This window comes from Rhipicephalus microplus, chromosome 5, assembly GCF_043290135.1.
Source record: "Rhipicephalus microplus isolate Deutch F79 chromosome 5, USDA_Rmic, whole genome shotgun sequence".
Lineage (NCBI taxonomy): Eukaryota > Metazoa > Arthropoda > Arachnida > Ixodida > Ixodidae > Rhipicephalus > Rhipicephalus microplus.
Genome location: NC_134704.1, coordinates 152,735,863 through 152,756,019, shown reverse-complemented (window position 1 = coordinate 152,756,019; position 20,157 = coordinate 152,735,863). Strand labels below are relative to the sequence as shown.

Genomic DNA, 20,157 nt, shown 5'->3' with positions numbered 1-20,157 from the left:
CTAAACACATCAAAAAATCACAAATACAAAAAGCAGTAATTTATACGGACTCCCTCAATGTGGTAATGGCTCTGCACACTAATAAAAAAAACCAGTCCTTGTCTCACTTTACTCCATTTTTTGCACACTCTACACACTCAAACAACATGTCGTAGTGCGCTGGGTGCCAGGGCACCGTGAGATTCAAGGCAACGTGAGGGCGGATCAGCTCGCTGCATCCGTCCACAAAAGCACTACCCCTACAACCATATCAATCCCGGCCCTTGATCTTAAGCCGTCTCTCAAACGAAACCTCAGGGACTACTGGCAGAGCAAGTGGGATACACACACACAAAACAAACTACACATTATCAAGCCACACCTTGGTTATTGGCTGCCCGTATCGAAATCGCGTCATACAGAGGTAATACTAACGAGACTCAGGATAGGACACACATACACGACACACACATATCTTTTGTCCGATGGCGATCCACCATTGTGTGACAGATGTGGTGAAGCATTACCAGTCCTTCACATGTTAATCCATTACAAACACTTAAAAACTGTAAAAAAACATTTTCCATTACCCTACCGACAACATATACCTTTACACCCTGCAATGTTCGTCGGTAGGGAACCGCTTTTTAGTCATAAATCATTGTTAGCGTTTTTAAAAGAAATTCATAGTTTTCATATCATATACCCGGGCATTCCGTAGCACAACCTCTCCAGAGAGGTTTTTGCTGCGGTGGCTACACAAGAAAGCACTTGCCTCACGGCCCTTGGATGCAAGGGTATGAACGAGTGAGGCACTTGTGCTAATGCCATTCATATCCACCATCGTTTTTTATAATCACCAACTCTTGTCATCTATTCTCACCACACACACCTTTCACGGCAAGGCCATGATTTTATTACTTGTATGTTTTTACCCGCCTTACGGCGGGGAATTTTACGGCCCTTATACAGCCGCTTATCACGATCATTGTCCATATTTTTAGTAACATGAACTGGCGCTCTTTGGCCGTGAAATGGCCCTTGCGCTACAAAACATCAAACATCATCATCATCAAATACGAGGGGCCAGGTTGTTTTTTTTTTTGTGCGCAACTATAGTTATATCTCCCAAGCATGAACGAAGTCACCCAGCAGCAACTTCTGTTGAGCTATAGTTATATTGTTCTATGAAGAGACCTGAAATATTGTCACGGGGGTGAGACATCGGGGGTGAGACATGTTACACGACATCAGCAACGAAAGAGCATCATAGACGACGAAGACGATGAAAGCGACCGTGCTCGTGTTGTTGTTGCTGCTGTTCTTCCATCTTGGCTGCAGCTGCCTCTGACTCTCCCTGTATATTTTGTAAATATATTTATTTCATTCATTCTCTCACCCTCGTGACATTTGGTGGAGGTACGGGGTAGACAGTGGCATCCTGGTGCATTCGGCCAGATTTGTATGCCATGTCCAAGCTGTATTCTTGTAGTTTCAAGGCCCAACGGCCAAGTCATCCTGTTGGATCTTTAAGGGACGACAGCCAGCACAAGGCATGGTGATCTGTAATTACCAAAAAGGTGCGGCCATACAAGTATGGTCGAAATTTTCCAACTGCCCAGACTAGTGCGAGGCACTCACGCTCTGTTATGGAAAACTTGCTCTTCGAAAGAAAAAGGAGGTGACTGGCATAAGCAATGACGCGATCCTGTCCTCGTTGCCGCTGGGCGAGAACAGCACCAATTCCATGTCCACTGGCATCGGTACGAACTTCAGTATGGGCTGACGGGTCGAAATGGGCCAAGATGGTTGGGGAAGTAAATAATGTTGTAAGGGTGCTGAAGGCAGTTGCTTGGTCAGTACCTCAAAAAGGCATGTAGCTCCGTAAGTGGTCGGGCAATGTCAGCAAAATTCTTCACGAAACGTCGAAAGTAAGAACAAAGGCCAATAAAACTCCGTACATCTTTTGGGGAACGTGGTATGGGAAAATCTTTGACAACTCGAATTTTGTCAGGATCAGATTGCACGCCTCGGGCACTGACAAGGTGGCCCAGTACAGTGATTTCCCGACGGCCAAAGCGACATTTGGAAGAGTTGAGCTGAAGTCCTGCTTTCCGGAAAACCTCAAGAACAGCCGTTAGGCGGCTAAGGTGGCTTTCAAATGTAGGCGAAAATACGATGACGTCATCGAGATAGCACAGGCACGTGGTCCATTTGTATCCACGCAGGAGAGAGTCCATCATCCTTTAAAATGTAGCTGGCACATTACACAATCCGAATGGCATAACCTTGAACTGGAAAAGTCCATCCGGTGTGATGAATGCGGTTTTCTCACGGTCTCGATGATCGACAGAAATCTGTCAGTATGCTGATCGCAAGTCGATAGATGAAAAGTAGGCAGAACCATGTAGGCAGTCAAAAGCATCGTCAATTCGCGGCAGTGGATACATGTCCTTACGTTTTACTTTGCTTAAGTGACGGTAGTCTACGCGAAGCGCCAGCTGCCACCCTTCTTCTTGACTAGCACGACTGGCGACGCCCATGGACTGCAGGAAGGTTCGATGACGTCTTTTGTGAGCATTTCTTCAACTTCATGCTGGATAACTTGTCGCTCAGCATTAGACACGCGATAAGGACGTTGTCGGATGAGGCTGGCGTCTCCAGTGTTAATAATTTGAGTTACAAAGGATGTCTGACCCAAAAGGCAGTCATCGAAATCAAAGATGTCGCGGTGGCATTTCAGCAGGTGCCGGATGTCAGCTGTCTGTGCTGGAAGAAGGTCCGAAGCGATAATCTTGTCGATGGTGGCATCTGCTGCACTCTTCGAGGATGAAAACGGAGCAGAGGACGAAGAAGATTTGGCAACGAACGCTGAAATGGCAGCATCTATAAAAAAACTTTTGCCAAAGTCATACCATCTGGCATAACTTGAGCGCACCAGCTGAAGTTTAAGATCGGAAGAGACGCTGTATTTCCCGTGACTGTCAAAAGTGTGTGAGGCACGGCAACATTTTTGGCCAGCAGAACGTCAGCAATAGGTGTCAACATGTAGTCACCATCGGGAACAGGAGGGACAGATCTCAGGTTCACGTAAGTAACGGCTTGAGGTGCTAGGTGAACGTGATCTGCAGAACACAGACGGGGTTGAGCTGGTGTTGGGTCGTCATGGTAACACGGTAAATCAAGTTGTAGCATGCCGGTTCTACAATCAATAAGGGCAGAGTGGGCGGATAAAAAGTCCATGCCGAGGATAAGTTCATGGGAACATTTCTCGAGCACAGCAAATAGCACTGTCGTGAAGCGATCAGCCACACTTATACGCGCGAAGCACATTCCAAGCACAGGAAACGTGCCGCCATCGGCGACCTGGATGAGGGGCATTGGGGGTGGCGTTAAAACTTTCCTAAGGCGGCAACGAAGTTCTGAATTTATCACTTACATGTGAGCCCCTGTGTCCACAAGTGCAACAAGGGGTGTGTCATCTACTTACATCAATAAGGTCGCGTCGAGTCGGCAGCATGGTCAGAGGATTTGGCGGGCAATTGGTCGATGCAGCATCACCTTCGGGAGCTGCATCATCTAGTTTTCCCACAGCAAGTGGTCAGTCGGCCACGTTGGTCGGCGAAATCGGGGCGAGCGAGACGATGGGCGATGGGAGAGCGGTGAACGGGACTCGTGAACATGCGGAGATGGAGAGCGACGACGATATGGCGGCATAGAAGGAACGTCTTCACTAGTGGCCTGACGTGACTCCCGGTAAGTTTGAAAGTGTCCATGATACCCCTCTGGCCGATGGGGGTACCCATAGGATGCCTGATGCCAATACCACCGAGTGTTACAATGGCGGGCCACGTGTTCGATACGGTGGCAGTTCAAACAAATTGGGCGATTGTCAGCAGTTCTCCACTCGTCTGAATGGCGAGGGCGCGCCGGAAGGTTTTGGCTTTGGGCATAAGAAACAGGGGGTAGACAACGGTTGATCGGCTGAGGAGCTGTAGTGCACTTGGAGGACAGTTTAGCATTGCAAAGCTCTTGTCGCACAAGTGGCACCATCTGAGGGCTAAAGTCACAGGCATGGGAGCACGTAGACGCAGGAGAAAGAGCTTCAAGTTCACGTCTGATGATTTTGGTCTGTTGTGAGTGAAGTGCGCGAGTCAAGTGACTTTCAAATTTGGCGCGTAAGATGAACTACTGACAATGTGTGCAAGATGGCGTATTGCGCCAGTGCGGCGAACACTGGCGATTGGAAAAAGAAGAAAATTCAAGGAAATGGGAGAAAAATCCAGAGCCAGGGCATCGAAGAACGAGGAAGAAGAGATTCGGGCTCGTGCTTGGAAGAAGAAGGCTAGGGTGCGGCGTGCGACCTCGTCGGGTGCGAGTACCTCCGGGGCGTCAGGGCATCCACCTAGCTGGCGACTGTTTCCACGGGGTCCTGGTGACCATTCAACCGCAGCGGCTATTGGCGAATCCTTGGCAAGACCTTGGTCTGATGTTCGAGCGGAAGACAGCGCAGCAGATGACGTCTACCGGGAGCGGGAGCAAGCCGTCGGGCTACGGGCCCGAGCTTATGCACTCTCACCACGGCAACTTCCCCAATGGACTATTGAAGGGCGTGAACCGCTGGTGAGCCGTATCCGTCTTCTTTCGCGTCCGGACTCAAACACGAGGACATTAACGAAAAGGACTGTTTAGACTCTTAGAGGTTTCCGCTCGCTAACGAAGCTGACAGTGCTAATTAGTTAACATTTTTCTAATCTTAGTATTTTCCTTTTTGTGTTTTTTTGTGTGTTTGTGAAAGTACAATTTTTTTTGCAAATCAAACGCTCACTTCCTTTTCTCGTGAGAGAATAACGTTTCACAGCTAGCTCGACTGGCTTTATTTACTGAACCTGTCACAAAGTGGCGTCCGCTACGACAGGACGTGAGTGTTTGCCACTAAAAAGTAGATTTGAGTAAGGCTAACTAAAAAAGTAAAATGGGCTCGCGAGAGTTGATGGCGCTGGCAGAACGCATGGGGTTGGAGGGAGCAGAATTGCAGGCTTGGTTTGACGCACGAGAAGCGCGTGAGCGCGATGAACGAGCCGCGGAGAGAGACGCGAAGAAAGAACAGTTGGAGCTGGAAGGCCGCAATTTACAGCTACGTCTTGAAGTAGCAAAAACGGAGAACCAAGCCCGAGAAGCAAGCCAGCGACACTTGGAAGTAGAAGAGAGGACGCTGCAACTGCGCCTGAGAGTAGCTGAGGCCGGTGTCGGTCAGCCTACGGTGGCTGACACGGGCAACCAAAGGAACGCGCCTATGGTAGTGAACCCGCATAACTTTATACCCGTTTTCAACGAGGACAGAGACGACCTTGACGCCTACCTGAAAAGGTTTGAGAGAGTGGCGACAGGTCAAGATTGGCCACGGGAAAAGTGGGCCACGGCTCTTAGTTTGTGCCTTGGCGGAGAGGCTCTGAAGGTATTTGGACGGTTGTCACCGAACGATTCCCTGTCATACGACGAAGTCAAATTGGCACTGCTCCAGCGTTTTCGCTTCACGGCTGATGGCTACCGTGAGAAATTCCGGAAAAGCAAGCCTGAAGACGGCGAAACTGGAAAACAGTATGCCACGAGACTCCAAAGTTTCTTTGACAGGTGGATAGAAATGTCTCAGACAGAGAGGAATTTCGATTCAGTCCGTGACTTGATTGTAGCCGAACAATTCATGGCGAACTGCAGTAGTCAGCTGGCGCTCTTCTTACGGGAGAAGAACTGCAAGACTCTGGAAGCCATGGCAGAGGCAGCTGATATATATATAGAGGCAAAGAGATTGAAGAACTTATTAATAGTTCAGAATAAGAGTGAGGACACAACTGGGAAGGCTAAATTGATTTCAAGCCCAAGAGCAGAGATGCAATGTTTTGTTTGTGGCCGTAAGGGGCACAAGGCTTCTGACTGTCGAAGTAAACCTAAACAAGTATTTTGTACAAACTGCCGTAAGTGGGGGCATGATGTGAAGGGCTGTCAGAAAATGACTGGCACCTCGAAATCAACTACATCTTGTTTAATGCTACCCAAAGAAGAGACCGGTCCACAACAATCCATGATTGATGGCGACGACTCGGACCGAGACGACAATGTTATGGGCACGGTGAGGACGCAAGCGCAATGTAAGAAACGTCCCATGCCAGTGTTACCAGGGGAAGTGAATGGACAAATTGTTCGAGTCCTAAGGGACACCGGAAGCAACACGTTGGTAGTACGCCGGTCATTAGTACCTGATGAAGCACTAACTGGCACTACCGCGACGTTGTGGTTGGCTGATGGCAGCACCATCGTAACCCCTGAGGCGGAGATACGTATCAGATCTCCATACTTTTCCGGCATGGCCATCGTCAAGTGTATGCCGTCGCCACTGTATGACGTCATAGTTGGGAACGTACCGGGGGCCCGTGACGCCAATGACCCCGACGTTTCGCGGAAACTTTCTCAAGATCAATTCATTAAGAAAAAAGTTCATTCTGCGGACGAAGGTAACCACCCAAATTCTCAACTGGTTGGTGCCGCACGTCTCAATAGTTCGCGAAGGGCCATCTCTGTTGGGCTCCCTGGCCAGATGTCTCGCAAAATGTTTCGCGAAGAACAAGAAAAAGACCAGACGCTTGACATCTGCAGAGCCAGAGTGGGTAAGAAGTTTGTTAGAAAGGGCTCGACATCTTTTTCTTTCGTAGCCAAGAATGGTATTCTTTACCGACAATACTTCCTGTCCCCTGGTAAGATCATCGAACAAGCCATAGTCCCGAAGTCCCTGAGAGGCCAAGTGTTACGTTTGGCTCATGAAAATGTCATGTCAGGTCATCAGGGTGTAAAAAAAACAATAGATCGAGTTCTGGACGCCTTCTACTGGCCCGGGGTACAAGAAGATATCCGCAGATATGTCCGATCATGTGACGCCTGTCAAAGGACTTTACCGAAAGGCAAGGTGGGCAAAGTGCCTCTAGGGCGTATGCCGTTGATCGACACCCCTTTTGAACGTGTGGCGGTCGACATCATTGGACCGATAACTCCAGCCTCGGCAAAAGGCCATCGGTATATTTTGACTCTTGTGGATTTCGCCACTCGCTACCCTGATGCAGTGCCTTTGACAGCAATTGACTCAGCTACAGTGGCCGAGGGACTTGTCGAGATGTTTTCTCGCATTGGTTTTCCACGAGAAGTCTTGGCTGATCAGGCATTGTGCTTTACCTCAGATCTAATGAAGGAGGTGAATGAACTACTGGCAGTCAAGCATCTTAGCTGCACTCCATACCATCCTATGTGCAACGGGATGGTAGAGAGGTTTAATGGAACACTCAAGCAAATGCTCCGCAAAATGGTTCAAGAACAGCCTAAATGTTGGGATCGCTTGCTAGCACCTCTTTTGTTTGCTTATCGTGAAGTCCCACAAGCAAGCTCCGGGTTCTCACCATTTGAACTTATTTATGGCCGACATATTCGAGGACCTCTGAGCATCCTGAAAGAGCTATGGACTCATGATCAGGAGAACGAAGAACTTAAGACGACGTACGGATATGTCCTGGATTTAAGAGAGCGAATTGAGAAGACACTGGAGCTGGTACGACAAAACCTGAGCCGAGCACAGGTGTCGCAGAAAAGGTATTACGACCGCCACAGCAAGCAACGGGACCTGAAAGCTGGTGACCGTGCATTGATCTTGCTTCCCACAAGCAACAACAAGTTATTGATGCATTGGAAAGGGCCGTTTCCAGTCGTAGAAAAGAAAAACGACTATGACTACTGGCTGGACCTTGGACACAGCAAAAAACTTTTCCACATAAACATGCTGAAAAAGTATGAAGAACGCCGTGAAGAACAGCTTCCTCAGACATCATCTTTTGTCGTTCTGGAGGAAGAGGAGTCTGAGAAACCACTACCAACTTTCAAAGTACAGGGTAGCTGCGGTATTGACTCCATAAAGCTTGGAGATGAAATCGGGGAGCGACAGCGGGTGGAGATACGGGACATCTTAAGTACCTACGAAGACGTATTCTCGGAGATCCCAGGTAAAACAAGACTACGTGGACCACGGATAGAGAAGAAGCGTTTGAGTCACTCAAAAAGGCTTTGTCTTCTGGGCCAATCGTCAAAGCACCCGATCTGAAAAGAGAATTCGTGCTTCGGTCTGACGCCTCTGATTCTTGTATAGGCGCTATCCTTATGCAAGAGCATGATGGCATCCTCCACCCTGTGTCATATGCCAGTCGTCAACTTCAGCCTCGCGAAAAGAGATACTCAGCAATCGAGAGGGAATGCTTAGCGTTGGTCTGGGCGATAGAAAAGTATCATGTTTTTCTGTACGGAACGTCATTTGTCGTACAGACCGATCACCAACCACTGCAGTATCTCTTAAGGGCAAAACACCTGAACAGTAGGGTATTACGGTGGAGCCTCGCGTTACAAGAATATTCATTCCGAGTCGAGCACATTAGAGGCTCTGAAAATGTCGGCGCAGATTATATGAGCCGGTTGTGAATTTTTACATTTTCTCGAGACAAGCGACTACTTCAAGTTGTTTGTTTGTTAAGGACATCTTGTGAATGGACGACGCGTGGTGACTTCTCGCGCACTGAACTGCAGTTTATTTTTCTTCGCAAAAGAAACTTTTCAAAGGGGGGACTCTTGTTGTGAGTGAAGTGCGCGAGTCAAGTGACTTTCAAATTTGGCGCGTAAGATGAACTACTGACAATGTGTGCAAGATGGCGTATTGCGCCAGTGCGGCGAACACTGGCGATTGGAAAAAGAAGAAAATTCAAGGAAATGGGAGAAAAATCCAGAGCCAGGGCATCGAAGAACGAGGAAGAAGAGATTCGGGCTCGTGCTTGGAAGAAGAAGGCTAGGGTGCGGCGTGCGACCTCGTCGGGTGCGAGTACCTCCGGGGCGTCAGGGCATCCACCTAGCTGGCGACTGTTTCCACGGGGTCCTGGTGACCATTCAACCGCAGCGGCTATTGGCGAATCCTTGGCAAGACCTTGGTCTGATGTTCGAGCGGAAGACAGCGCAGCAGATGACGTCTACCGGGAGCGGGAGCAAGCCGTCGGGCTACGGGCCCGAGCTTATGCACTCTCACCACGGCAACTTCCCCAATGGACTATTGAAGGGCGTGAACCGCTGGTGAGCCGTATCCGTCTTCTTTCGCGTCCGGACTCAAACACGAGGACATTAACGAAAAGGACTGTTTAGACTCTTAGAGGTTTCCGCTCGCTAACGAAGCTGACAGTGCTAATTAGTTAACATTTTTCTAATCTTAGTATTTTCCTTTTTGTGTTTTTTTGTGTGTTTGTGAAAGTACAATTTTTTTTGCAAATCAAACGCTCACTTCCTTTTCTCGTGAGAGAATAACGTTTCACAGCTAGCTCGACTGGCTTTATTTACTGAACCTGTCACATGGTCACGTGCTCTGCAGTTAACAGCGTCTGTAACGCAGGCCTGTCTTCGCACGACCAGGTTGCTGCTGTGTTTAATAGGCGGGTGAAATTATGGGCGATACGTCGACTTTTTGCGGCCTCAAAACGCTGGCACTCTTTAATGATGACATTGACCGTGTTGCAGTCCTTGCACATGAGAAGGTTGAATGCATCGTCTACAATGCCTTTCCATATGTGAGCTACTTTTTCGGTTTCTTCCATATTGTTGTCCGCTTTTCGGCAAAGGGCAAGCACGTCCTGTAAGTCACGTAGGACTCTGATGATGTTTGCGCACGAGATGCCAACTCCTTCTTGGCCGATGCCTTTCTATCCACAGACTTGCCGAAAAGGGCGCGCATCTTTTCTTTGCACGCATCCCAGCTTCCAATTTCATCTTCGTGGTTCTCGAACCACACTTTTGCTGTTCCTTTCAAGTAAAACAGGATATTGCCTAACATAAGAGTTTCATCCCAGCGGTAATTCTTACTTTTACGTTCGTACAAGGGCAACCATTCTTCGATGTCGACATCATCCGTGCCACAGGACGTGCCAGGATCTTTTAGCTGCGGAAGGACAACAGTTGTCGTTGTAGTCGCCTCGGCGGGAGCCGGTCCCTGGTTTGCCATGGTGGAAAAATCCAAGCGTCGGCCACTGCGGAGCTCCGTTATATCGTGTTGTACCCCGCACCACCACCAAACGCCACGGGGGTGAGCGAATGAATGAAATAAATATATTTACAAAATATACAGGGAGAGTCAGAGGCAGCTGCAGCCAAGATGGAAGAACAGCAGCAACAACAACACGAGCACGGTCGCTTTCATCGTCTTCGTCCTCTATGATGCTCTTTCGTTGCCGATGTCATGTAACAATATACATTTTGCAAATTTAAAATTTGTACCTCCAACATGCTTGCTGTAGTGAAAAGAGATGCCTGTCGCTGCAACCACATCGACAGCCTTGAGCGAGGCACGCGCTGGAGCTTCCTCGCCTTCTGCAACATCAAGCAGGCCAAAGAGGTCCAGTTCTTGCTGCTACTTCACCGGTGCCACTGTCGTTTTTAGCCCAGAATTTGTATTATATTTTTGGCTGATGTGGCTGTGGTTTCCTCCGGCCCTGAAAAAGCGTAGCCGAAAGCTGCCGTCGGTCATGCCTGATTTCTAACGACGCCTTTGAATGCTGCACTCGAAGAACCCTGCCAGTGTCTCTGAGCTCTTCGAGCTGTGTGAGTCTTAGGAAGTGGGTGAAACACTGGAAAGAGCTCTCGTGAGAGCTATTTGCAGTCGCTTCGATCCGTAGCTTCTCATGATGGCCGTCAGGCTGCTGACCAAACCTGCTGCGAATGCAGTTTTTATGGCTTGTTTTACATTTCTCAAGCTGTTACTACGAAATTCCTAAACGTGTTTTAAAAACTTCTAGGTAATTTTTCAGCTAGGTCTGGTGAAGATATTTTTCAGAAAATTTTTAGCGCGACATTAGCACTGCTATCCGACGGTTGGATAACAGTCTATAGTCGTCAACGGTGACACAATGCTTCACCAAGACATTCATTAGATATTTTGGCTAGCCATTCACGAATTTTTTTACAGGTGAGATAGTAGCAATATTATGTGTTTATTTTGTTGAACCTCTATGTGCTGAGGACCAACGCAGAAAAAAAACGCAGCATCGCCTTCATAAATCCTAAAAACGACCTTGAAGCAATTTAGAAACAACACTCGCCACCTAGAATAGAAGCAATGAGTTTAGTCTTCAGAATCTTCCTGTTTCTCTGTTTACTTCTGCGTCGATCTCTTGCTTGCCGTGTATTTGTACGTTGCAACGTAAAAACTGCAAGTATGCATTTCACCGCTGTTTCGTGCAGGGCATGTGGTCGGACAACTCCTGCTTGAGATTCCTCGACCAATTTCTGTCGTTCCTCAAGGAGCATGTTCGAGAGGATGACGGCAGGTCAGTGCCAGGCGAGCATTGAGCCCGTAGCGTCCGCTCTGTGGGACATGCATTCTGGTCGCGAAGCAGCAGCGTGATTGGCACCACAGCTGATCATAGTAAATTGTAGAAGAAATTGTGAAGCAACTTAGTACTCTTGTGAAATTTGTTTGCACAGAAACATTGTGCACTACAAGATACTTTCACAGTATAACTACCCGTAAGGGCTACAGATTAAGTCCTCCATTCATCACAACATTTATGTAGCCTACGACATGCTCCTTATTTGGTTCTACTCATTTACCGACAACGTTAGATTCTGCAATTTATACATATATATTTAAGCAACTACACTGTAAGTGTGCCAGTGTGAGCATGCCTTGCATTTCTCATGCTAAATATAGGCACATGCTGAAGGCAAATCCACTGAGTCAGGTGCTGCGGTCTTTTTAAATGCTACAGCTTATTGTCTGCTTTTAATAGCGTTGTTTCCATCTGAATTGCAGGACGACGTACGGCTTGGAGTATGATCCGTTCTCACGCACAGTCATCTGCACCCGCCTTCCAGATACGGGCGAACGTTTTGTCATGTCCATTTGGTACCTGCAGACGTTCTACCCTGCCATGTGATCATGGCTATCCTATATAGTACCAAGAGGACGAGGGTTCATGCAATCTATTCTCTTGTGAGACGGCCTCATTGACCCCCAATGCGGCGAGAAGATTGTATTGGTCAACGTCACATCTGGAAAAATAAAGCCACATGTTCTCTGAATCTTCTCACTGCGGTACAGGCATACAGACACTAACACTTATCATGGTCATCATCGTGACATATCATTTTCAGTAGATTCCGTGAGTACCGTCAATATATGAGCCGAGAAGTGTTACATACAGAATAACAATGACTGCAGAGCAATCACGAAAGTGCTGGACGAAAAGCAGACGGAAGGCTATGAACAGAAGGCAACGAAGAATGACACGAGCGCTGAAATTGAACTAGAAATATGTAATTGAATGAACTAGTCCAAATAGCCGTTCTTCTTCAACATATATATTACATACAGAGTGTGGCAAAAGGACCATGGGCTCTGCACAAAGAAATAGTATAAAGAAACATATTACGGCACTCCATCGTGGTTATTCATTTGACTACTGGCACGAAATGCGAAAAAATTTATTGAAGTAACCTGACGAGGTCTCTGCTCCTGGCTTTCTGCTCCCTGCAACTGAATTCGGCTGGTGCAAAGGTTTGCGCGACCAGCAGTAAGTATTGCGTTTTATATTTAGCCTTGCAGCAGATGGTAAAAGAGCCGCAAGCCTTCAAAGATGGCTCATTACAACTTAAAACACTTAAAACACCTCATAAAACCCTTGTCAAAATGATAACAGAGTGTATAATTAAGCATTCTTTCCAATATTTGCATAGGATATGTATTTTGATGAGGATATTCAATGTCACAAGGACATGTAATCCGCTCTGCCTCACGACAAGCTTGCTGTTGCTTAGGCGCACCATAATTCATGTTAAAAAATAGTCTGTATATGTTGTCAGGCTTCTCTCTTTAACTTCACGCTTACTTCTAGCTGACAGGCAAAGCTGCTACACAGAAAAAACTAGAACTCAAAACCAACGTTCCAGGGACAGGATACTTCGAAGAAAAAGTTGGGTCGTACAAGCACTCTCCTCTAGAGCTACGTCATTTCTAAACACTTATATTATTGCTATTACGGTAGTTTACAAAACAGCTGCCTAAAAATGTAAATTGGAGTGACAACCGGTTGCCAAAAAAGACGTTCGAACAAAGCTAACCTTTGTTCGAACCTTCACGCTGGTAGACAGAGTCTCAAAATTAAATACTAGTTTGATGCAGCGAGACTCCCCGAAGCAGTGTATGGTCACGGTTCTGACTGTCGACGTCACAAGATTCTGGAGGTCAGCGTCTGTGATATCAGCGTCGACGTCATTTATCACGCCAGTCATTCTTCCTTTCCCATGAGCGAGGAACGCGTGAACTGGGATACTTCCGAGCTGCGTGACGGCCTTCAGTCTGTCAAGAGTGGTTTTGTTTGTCACATGAACTGACAATATGTATTTTTTGGTATTTATGTGAATTTAATTCACTTAAGCAGGTGCAACTCGCTCAAAATAATTAGTCAATGACAGCCTGTTGAGTGAGTTGATGTAGAGATGGGTACATATGAGATGGTGAAACATCGCTTGCCTTTGTCTAGCGGCGGCTGTGGCTCCGCTGTTGATGACGTCCTGCAAAGCTTCCTTTTCAACCGGCGGGTATTGAATGTCCTGAAGTCGGCTTCCGATTCCATCTCTTCCTCTGATGAGCTCTCGGTGGAATCATCACAAGGAGCAGATGCGCCAACGAGGTCACCCACGTTCGGTCCATCATTAGGCAAACAGCTGGGGCCCGCGTTCTCGTTGGATGAATAGTCCCCCATCCCTGGGGGTGACGTCCTCCGCTTGTTCAGAAAAAGTCAGGAATTCTGACAGTTTAAGAAAAAGCGAAGGTTGTTCAAGGCAGAATTATGCCCGAATGCACTTCTTCTTCCTTGCTTTCTAGTAGTCCCCGTCGCTCTTCGAACATTTGCTCGAACATTTCAGCGTGATACGTGAGACATCCTGTGCACCCTTATGTGCCACGGCCTTTGCAGTGTCGCAAGTGCTGCAAGTTGGGACACGTCAGCGCAGTGTGCAAAAGTGAGACAAATTGCCAGCGGTACGGTGGATCTTATAAGGTGGAAAACTGCAATACTGCTGTTCCATTGAAATGACCAAACTGCTCTGGTGCACATAAAGCAACATCAAAAAAGATGAAAGAAGAAATTCGCGTCCTACGGAAGATGGTCAGAGACGATTCGACACACCGAGAGGTTGTCACGTCCATCCGCCGACACAGACGTCGTTCAAAACGTAGGGACCAGCGAAAGCATAGTGCACATAGGAGTGATGCGTCGCCATCAGCAACAGATGAACATACGTGTGCGCATTATCAGGCCGCTACACCGTTGTTATACGCACCACATTTCAGGGATGCAGAAAGTGGACCAACGCCCGCGTTTCATGCCGATGCTTCAGATACTGAGTGGCCTTCGCTACCGACCGGAACAATAAAAAAAGACCACATCATAGGCTGCAACTTCAAAGAGGGCGGAAAATGATAGGCAAGACACTCAGAAGAACCAAACTACGCTGAAGCATCTATTAAAATCTATTCGCGCCATTCTCAACAAGCTACACACGCCAGGTGCGAAAACAGCAGTGCAGATCTTCAACGTGCTGGAACTGCTACTGCTGGCCCTTCCATAAACAATATGGCTAATTTCTTCGATGAACGCGTGCTCACGTCTGCTATTATGCAATGGAACGCACGAGGTTTGGGAAGCCGATTGTCCGACTTTCGACAACGGATGCTTAAATACAAATTTCCGTTGGTTGTTATATGTGAGCCGAATATGATGTTTCGGATTATCGGATACGTCACTTTGTGGTCACGCGATGATCGAAATGCGAGCAAAGTAATTATATGCATACGTCGAGATTTAACGTATGTGAGGCACGCCGTGGCTCCGCATGCTTCTAACGACTATATTTGCTTATCTATAAAGCACAAGCAACGTTCATTATCAATCATTGGTGAATACATTCCTCCTAGAAGCCACGTGGACTGTTCCCATCTCTTGTCTATGCTCCAAGCTTGCCCTGGACCACATGTTGGGGATTGTAATGCACATCATCCCTTGTGGGGTTCTGCCTCAATGAACACCCACGACAGGGACATTGCCGATTTTGTGCTCATTGGCCTGATGTCTATCAACGATGGATCACCTACTTACCGTCGTGGTGCATCGTACAGCAGCTGTCTGGATGTATGTTTTGTGAGTCGACGTCTCTTGCCTACCACCTGTTGGTTCGTAGACATTGAGACACATGGACGTGACCATCTCCTACATATATACAGCTATAAGGATTCCGTTGTTCAACTCCCCTGCCTGTGAAAAGCGTAGACTGGCCATGATTCCAAGCTTCTGTAAACGCTCAGTGCGGGAACATTCAATCTATATCTGGAATAAAAAGCCTTATTGCACGCGCCTTAACAACGCACATGAAACTTGTGAGTGTATCGCTACCAAGATCACAATTTGATGCACAATATTGTTACGGTGCATCATCGACAGGAGCAAGCGTGACACTTTGCGAAGATGAACAAGACGCCTGTGTGTTAGGCGCTTGCGCGAGAGGCAACTCAGACATCTTGTTCGGCTGCCGATTCTCGGTGAACGCTATCTTATAAGCCTAGACCTCGCCTTGTCACATTTGGTGGACGTGCTGGATAACCGCTTCGCAACGGAACTTCGCAGCGGTCGTCGTTTGAAGGGTCATTCCACAACAATGACGGAAAGTACGGCATCTGCATCTGCTCCTGGTGTTCTTGTGGCCGGAGATGATGCGGTAACTACATCTCCTTCTGCGACCACAACCTTCGCGCTCGAACCCCCGCGGGATCCTGGCACGTTCAGCGGTTCCGGCGATCCAGATGAAGTTGACGTTGAAGATTGACTGGCAGAGTACGAACGTGTGAGTACTCGATACCGATGGGGCCCGAGTCTTATGCTGGCGAACCTGTTATTCTATCTTAGGGAAACCGCCAAATCGTGGTATGAGAACCATGAAACAGAACTTCGGAGTTGGGCAGTGTGCAGGGAGAAAATGTTGGACCTGTTCGGAAAGCCGATTGGAAGAAAAATGGCCGTGAACAAAATGCTTCTTTGTTCTCGACCCATGTATTGGCAGATGCTGCAGGTAGTTTGTACGTGAGAAACACAGGTAGAACAAAAAAATGAGAGCTAACCTGGACTCACTCATGACATATAATTCACCCTTAGGACAAACTCGCACTCAAACTCACAAATTATTTTCTCAACTGCTCTCACCAGGACTCGCATACACTAAAATTATCTTCAGTCAGACTCATCCGGACTCAAACTCCCCAAAGTATTTCTCGCTTTTTCTACATCTTGTCGTCTGTAGCGCTGCGTCAATCGTGCAGGTGTCAGAAAGCAGCAGGTGCCAGAGGCTACGACACCATTGGCTGGAGGGAGGTTCTTTGGTTAGCGGCGAAAATTCTTACGTTGTATGCGAGGATAGTGTGATCGAGCAGTGGGTCCTGATGTGTTCAGTGCATGCTACCTCAGGTCAGCGACAAACTTATGCTTATGGTTCAATTACAGCGCAAGACTCTATAAAATGGTAATACTATGCTTGATATCATTACAACATCAATCTTTGCATATTCTTTAAAAAACAGCCACTCAAACAATCCTCTGGGAACTCTTGACAAGTGTGATTTCGACTTCAGAAGAAGCAACATGAACGAAGACACGACAGCTGACTATCAATCCTATATCCTGATCTTTCCGTGCATTATTTTGTACACAAACCATCAGCAAAAACCACAAAATGCCAATTAAAGCAAGTGATTGTTCTTTATTGATCGATCTCGGCCTTTCTAATTGCCAATGATGGCAAAATGCAAAGACTTTGCTTAGTAGGGAAAGTGGTACCAAGGTCACAAATTTGTTATCAACCATCAAAAAAAAACAAGTAGATTGGGAAAATCATACAGCGCCGAGTATTGCATCTGTAGGAAGTATGCGAGCGGCATCCCTGGCACTGTGAAACTATTTCAACCAAAGCGTATCAAGCACACTGCTCGATAGTGCCAGGGATGCCACAATTTCTAAAGTGGTTGTACGTCTCTGCCGGCAGAGGCAAAAGCGCAAAGTGCTTCACACTTGTTATTCACATCTTGTGCCTCACGTATAGATCCTCTAATGAACAAAGTAACCATTTAGGTGATCACACTGCCAGGGAAATTAATCACTTCAGATGAAGAAAAGAGAAGGCATTGTATCAGAGAGACTTCACGTGAAACTCTATAGAAAAGTAGGTTAGCTTTCCAGATGGCACTCGGGATGTTTCACTGTCTTAGCAGATTTTATTTTATTGTGAAATAAACTTTTCTTTAATACTTTTTTTGCGAGTGTATGTAATAAATGCGCGTCTCTAGGCCGGTGTCGCGCATGAACTGAAGCAGCGTCTTGTAGAATGCGTTGTCATGCATCCAGCGGCTGTAACTGGTTGTCCCCCTGTAGTGAAGGCCTGTTTAAGGAAGGTGACAGGAGTGTTCTGGCTGTAAACCTTGACATGTCCATATAAAGTGGTATGCATCTGCTTGCACCACTGGAGTGGTACAATAAGGACACGTATTGCCACGTTACATTTCCCAAGTTTTTGTTATCGTCCCAAAACACCACACGATTCTCAGCGCAAACCGCGCCTGCAGTTTTCTAGAGGGTTGCGGACTGTAGTAGATCATTTCGATAAGATCACGCCCACTGTGCGAATGGTACAGATTGTTCTGGAACCGACGCCACCACCAGCGATAACGCTAGAACATTCGACGGCAAGGGTATAAATGCCGACGCGCTTCGCCGCTTGTCAGTTGTTGATCGAAGGCCGACGCTCCGTTCGCCGCTATCAGTCTGAGACTGCTGCTGTAATTGGACTTTCTGTTTACCGGGCACAGGTTCGCCCAAATAAACAGTTAAATTCCAACAAGAAGTCTCCTGTCTTCGGCCACGTCACGACCCCGTGACATTTGGTGGAGGTGCTGCTTCGTTCATGTACCGAACGCCCCCGTCAAGCCGTGAACCCAGCCCACGTCGCGGAGAAGACACCGACGCTAACCAGGAGCAGCGAACAAGCCGCCGACAGCAAGGGCTACCACCGGAGTACGGGCTTCTACACGACAAGCCGCGGAAGACCAAGGCCATGACCGCGACTGCAGCGACAATGACAACCGCAGCGTCCCAGCCCACGATGGTCATGCATCAACCCAGGGAACCACCAATTTCCCATGGATCATCGTTCGAAGACCCGGAGTCCTGGCTAGAGACATACGACCGTGTGGCCGCCCTCAACCACTGGGACCATGACGAAAAGCTGCGTCGTGTCTTCTTCTATTTAGAAGACACCGCAAGGACCTGGCTCGAAAATCGGGAGTCCACGCTCCGAACGTGGGATGTTTTCTGCGGCGCATTCCTGCAAACGTTCGCGAGCATCGCTCGAAAAGAGAGGGCCGCTGCTTTATTAGAGACCCGGGTTCAGCTACCAAATGAAAATGTCGCCATTTTCACAGAAGAAATGACCCGACTATTCCGTCACGCTGACCCAGACATGCCTGAGGAGAAAAAAGTTCGTTTCCTCATGCGAGGGGTCAAACAGGAGCTCTTCGCGGGGCTGATGAGAAACCCACCGAAAACCGTCCAAGAATTTGTAGCCGAAGCGACCACTATTGAAAAGACCCTGGACATGCGCACCAGACAGTATAATCGTCGCCTGACTGCAGACTGCGCTGCTGCTCAAGCCAGTAACTCCGGAGACCTGCGTGAAACGATCCGAGCGATCGTGCGGGAAGAGCTGCGCAAGCTGTTGCCTTCGGCGCAGCCTCAAGTGGATTCGATCGCCGACATTGTGGGAGAAGCTCGGCAATCGCTTCGAATTCCCCACGCGCCGCTGCCCGAGCCGGAAGCTATGAGCTACGCCGCTGCACTGCGCCACAACGCTCCTCCCCGTCTACGCCAAAACGCCGCCCCATCGCACTTCCGTCGACAGACGCCACCGCCGCCACCACCCCCACCGACGTCATACCGTTCTCCAGCGGCCCAGCGCAGTGCACCGAGGAAGACTGACGTCTGGCGCACCCCTGACCATCGCCCGCTCTGCTACCACTGCGGCGAGGCCGGACACACATACCGCCGTTGCCAGTACCGACAGATGGGATTGCGTGGCTTCGCCGTCAATGCACCGCGCCCACAGCCAGGAGAACGACCACGTGACATCGCCGACTACCTGACAGGAACTCGGTGGACACCACGAAGCCCTTCGCGTTCGCCGTCGCCTAGCCGGCGCACGTCACCGCACCACCGACAGTACTCTGGCCCAACGCGGGGCCGGTCTCCTAGCCCGTATCCGGGAAACTAAGGGCAGCAACCGGTGGAGGTGCGGTTGCTGTGCGACGAACTACCGAAGATCCTCCGACGACGACGACGCCGCGACGGAGCTTTCCGAACACAACGCCAACCAGGCAAAGCCCTGACGGCGAAAGCTCACTTACCGAAGGTGGCCTGACGACGCAACATGGAAGCAGCGGAACAAGCCGACGCAGCCGTGACCCGACGCCACGCCCTAACTGTAATGCGAGACGGCGAATTAGCGACCTCGACGTTCTTATCGCCGGCCACAGTGTGACCGCTCTCGTCGATACTGGAGCCGACTATTCTGTCATCAGTGGGTCGTTCGCTGCGAAGTTAAAGAAAGTTAGGACAGCTTGGAAAGGCCCTGAAATCCGCACAGCCGGAGGTCATCTCGTAACGCCTGCAGGAATCTGCACAGCGAGAGTCACCATTAACGGCCGTATTGATCCTACAGACTTCGTAGTCCTACAGCGTTGCTCGAGAGATGTCATCCTTGGCATGGACTTCTTATGCCTCCATGGTGCTGTCATCAACCTAAAAACAAAGTCGATAACGTTATCCACAGAAGAAGCACTACCGCCGCGCACGCCGTCTGGACACCATGCCTTGAATGTGCTGGAAGAACAAGTCACCATTCCGCCTCGCTCAAGCGTCATTATTTCAGTCGGCGCTCCTGAATCACCTGACTTCGAAGGCGTTGTTGAAGGCAGTCAGCATCTGTTGGTCACCCGAAATATTTGCGTCGCAAGAGGAA

General features: G+C 48.5%; 1 protein-coding gene across 1 annotated transcript in view; it reads left to right on the top strand.

Moving 5' to 3' along the window:
• Positions 1 to 11,988, top strand: part of LOC142817979 (decapping and exoribonuclease protein-like) — a 202,764-nt gene extending 190,776 nt beyond the window's left edge. Inside the window, exons 4-5 of the mRNA XM_075896084.1 lie at positions 11,284 to 11,369; positions 11,855 to 11,988. Of these exons, the coding sequence (XP_075752199.1) occupies positions 11,284 to 11,369; positions 11,855 to 11,978 (210 nt within the window). The 3' untranslated portion in view covers positions 11,979 to 11,988. The remainder of the gene's footprint in view (positions 1 to 11,283; positions 11,370 to 11,854) is intronic.
• Positions 11,989 to 20,157: the final 8,169 nt, after the last annotated feature.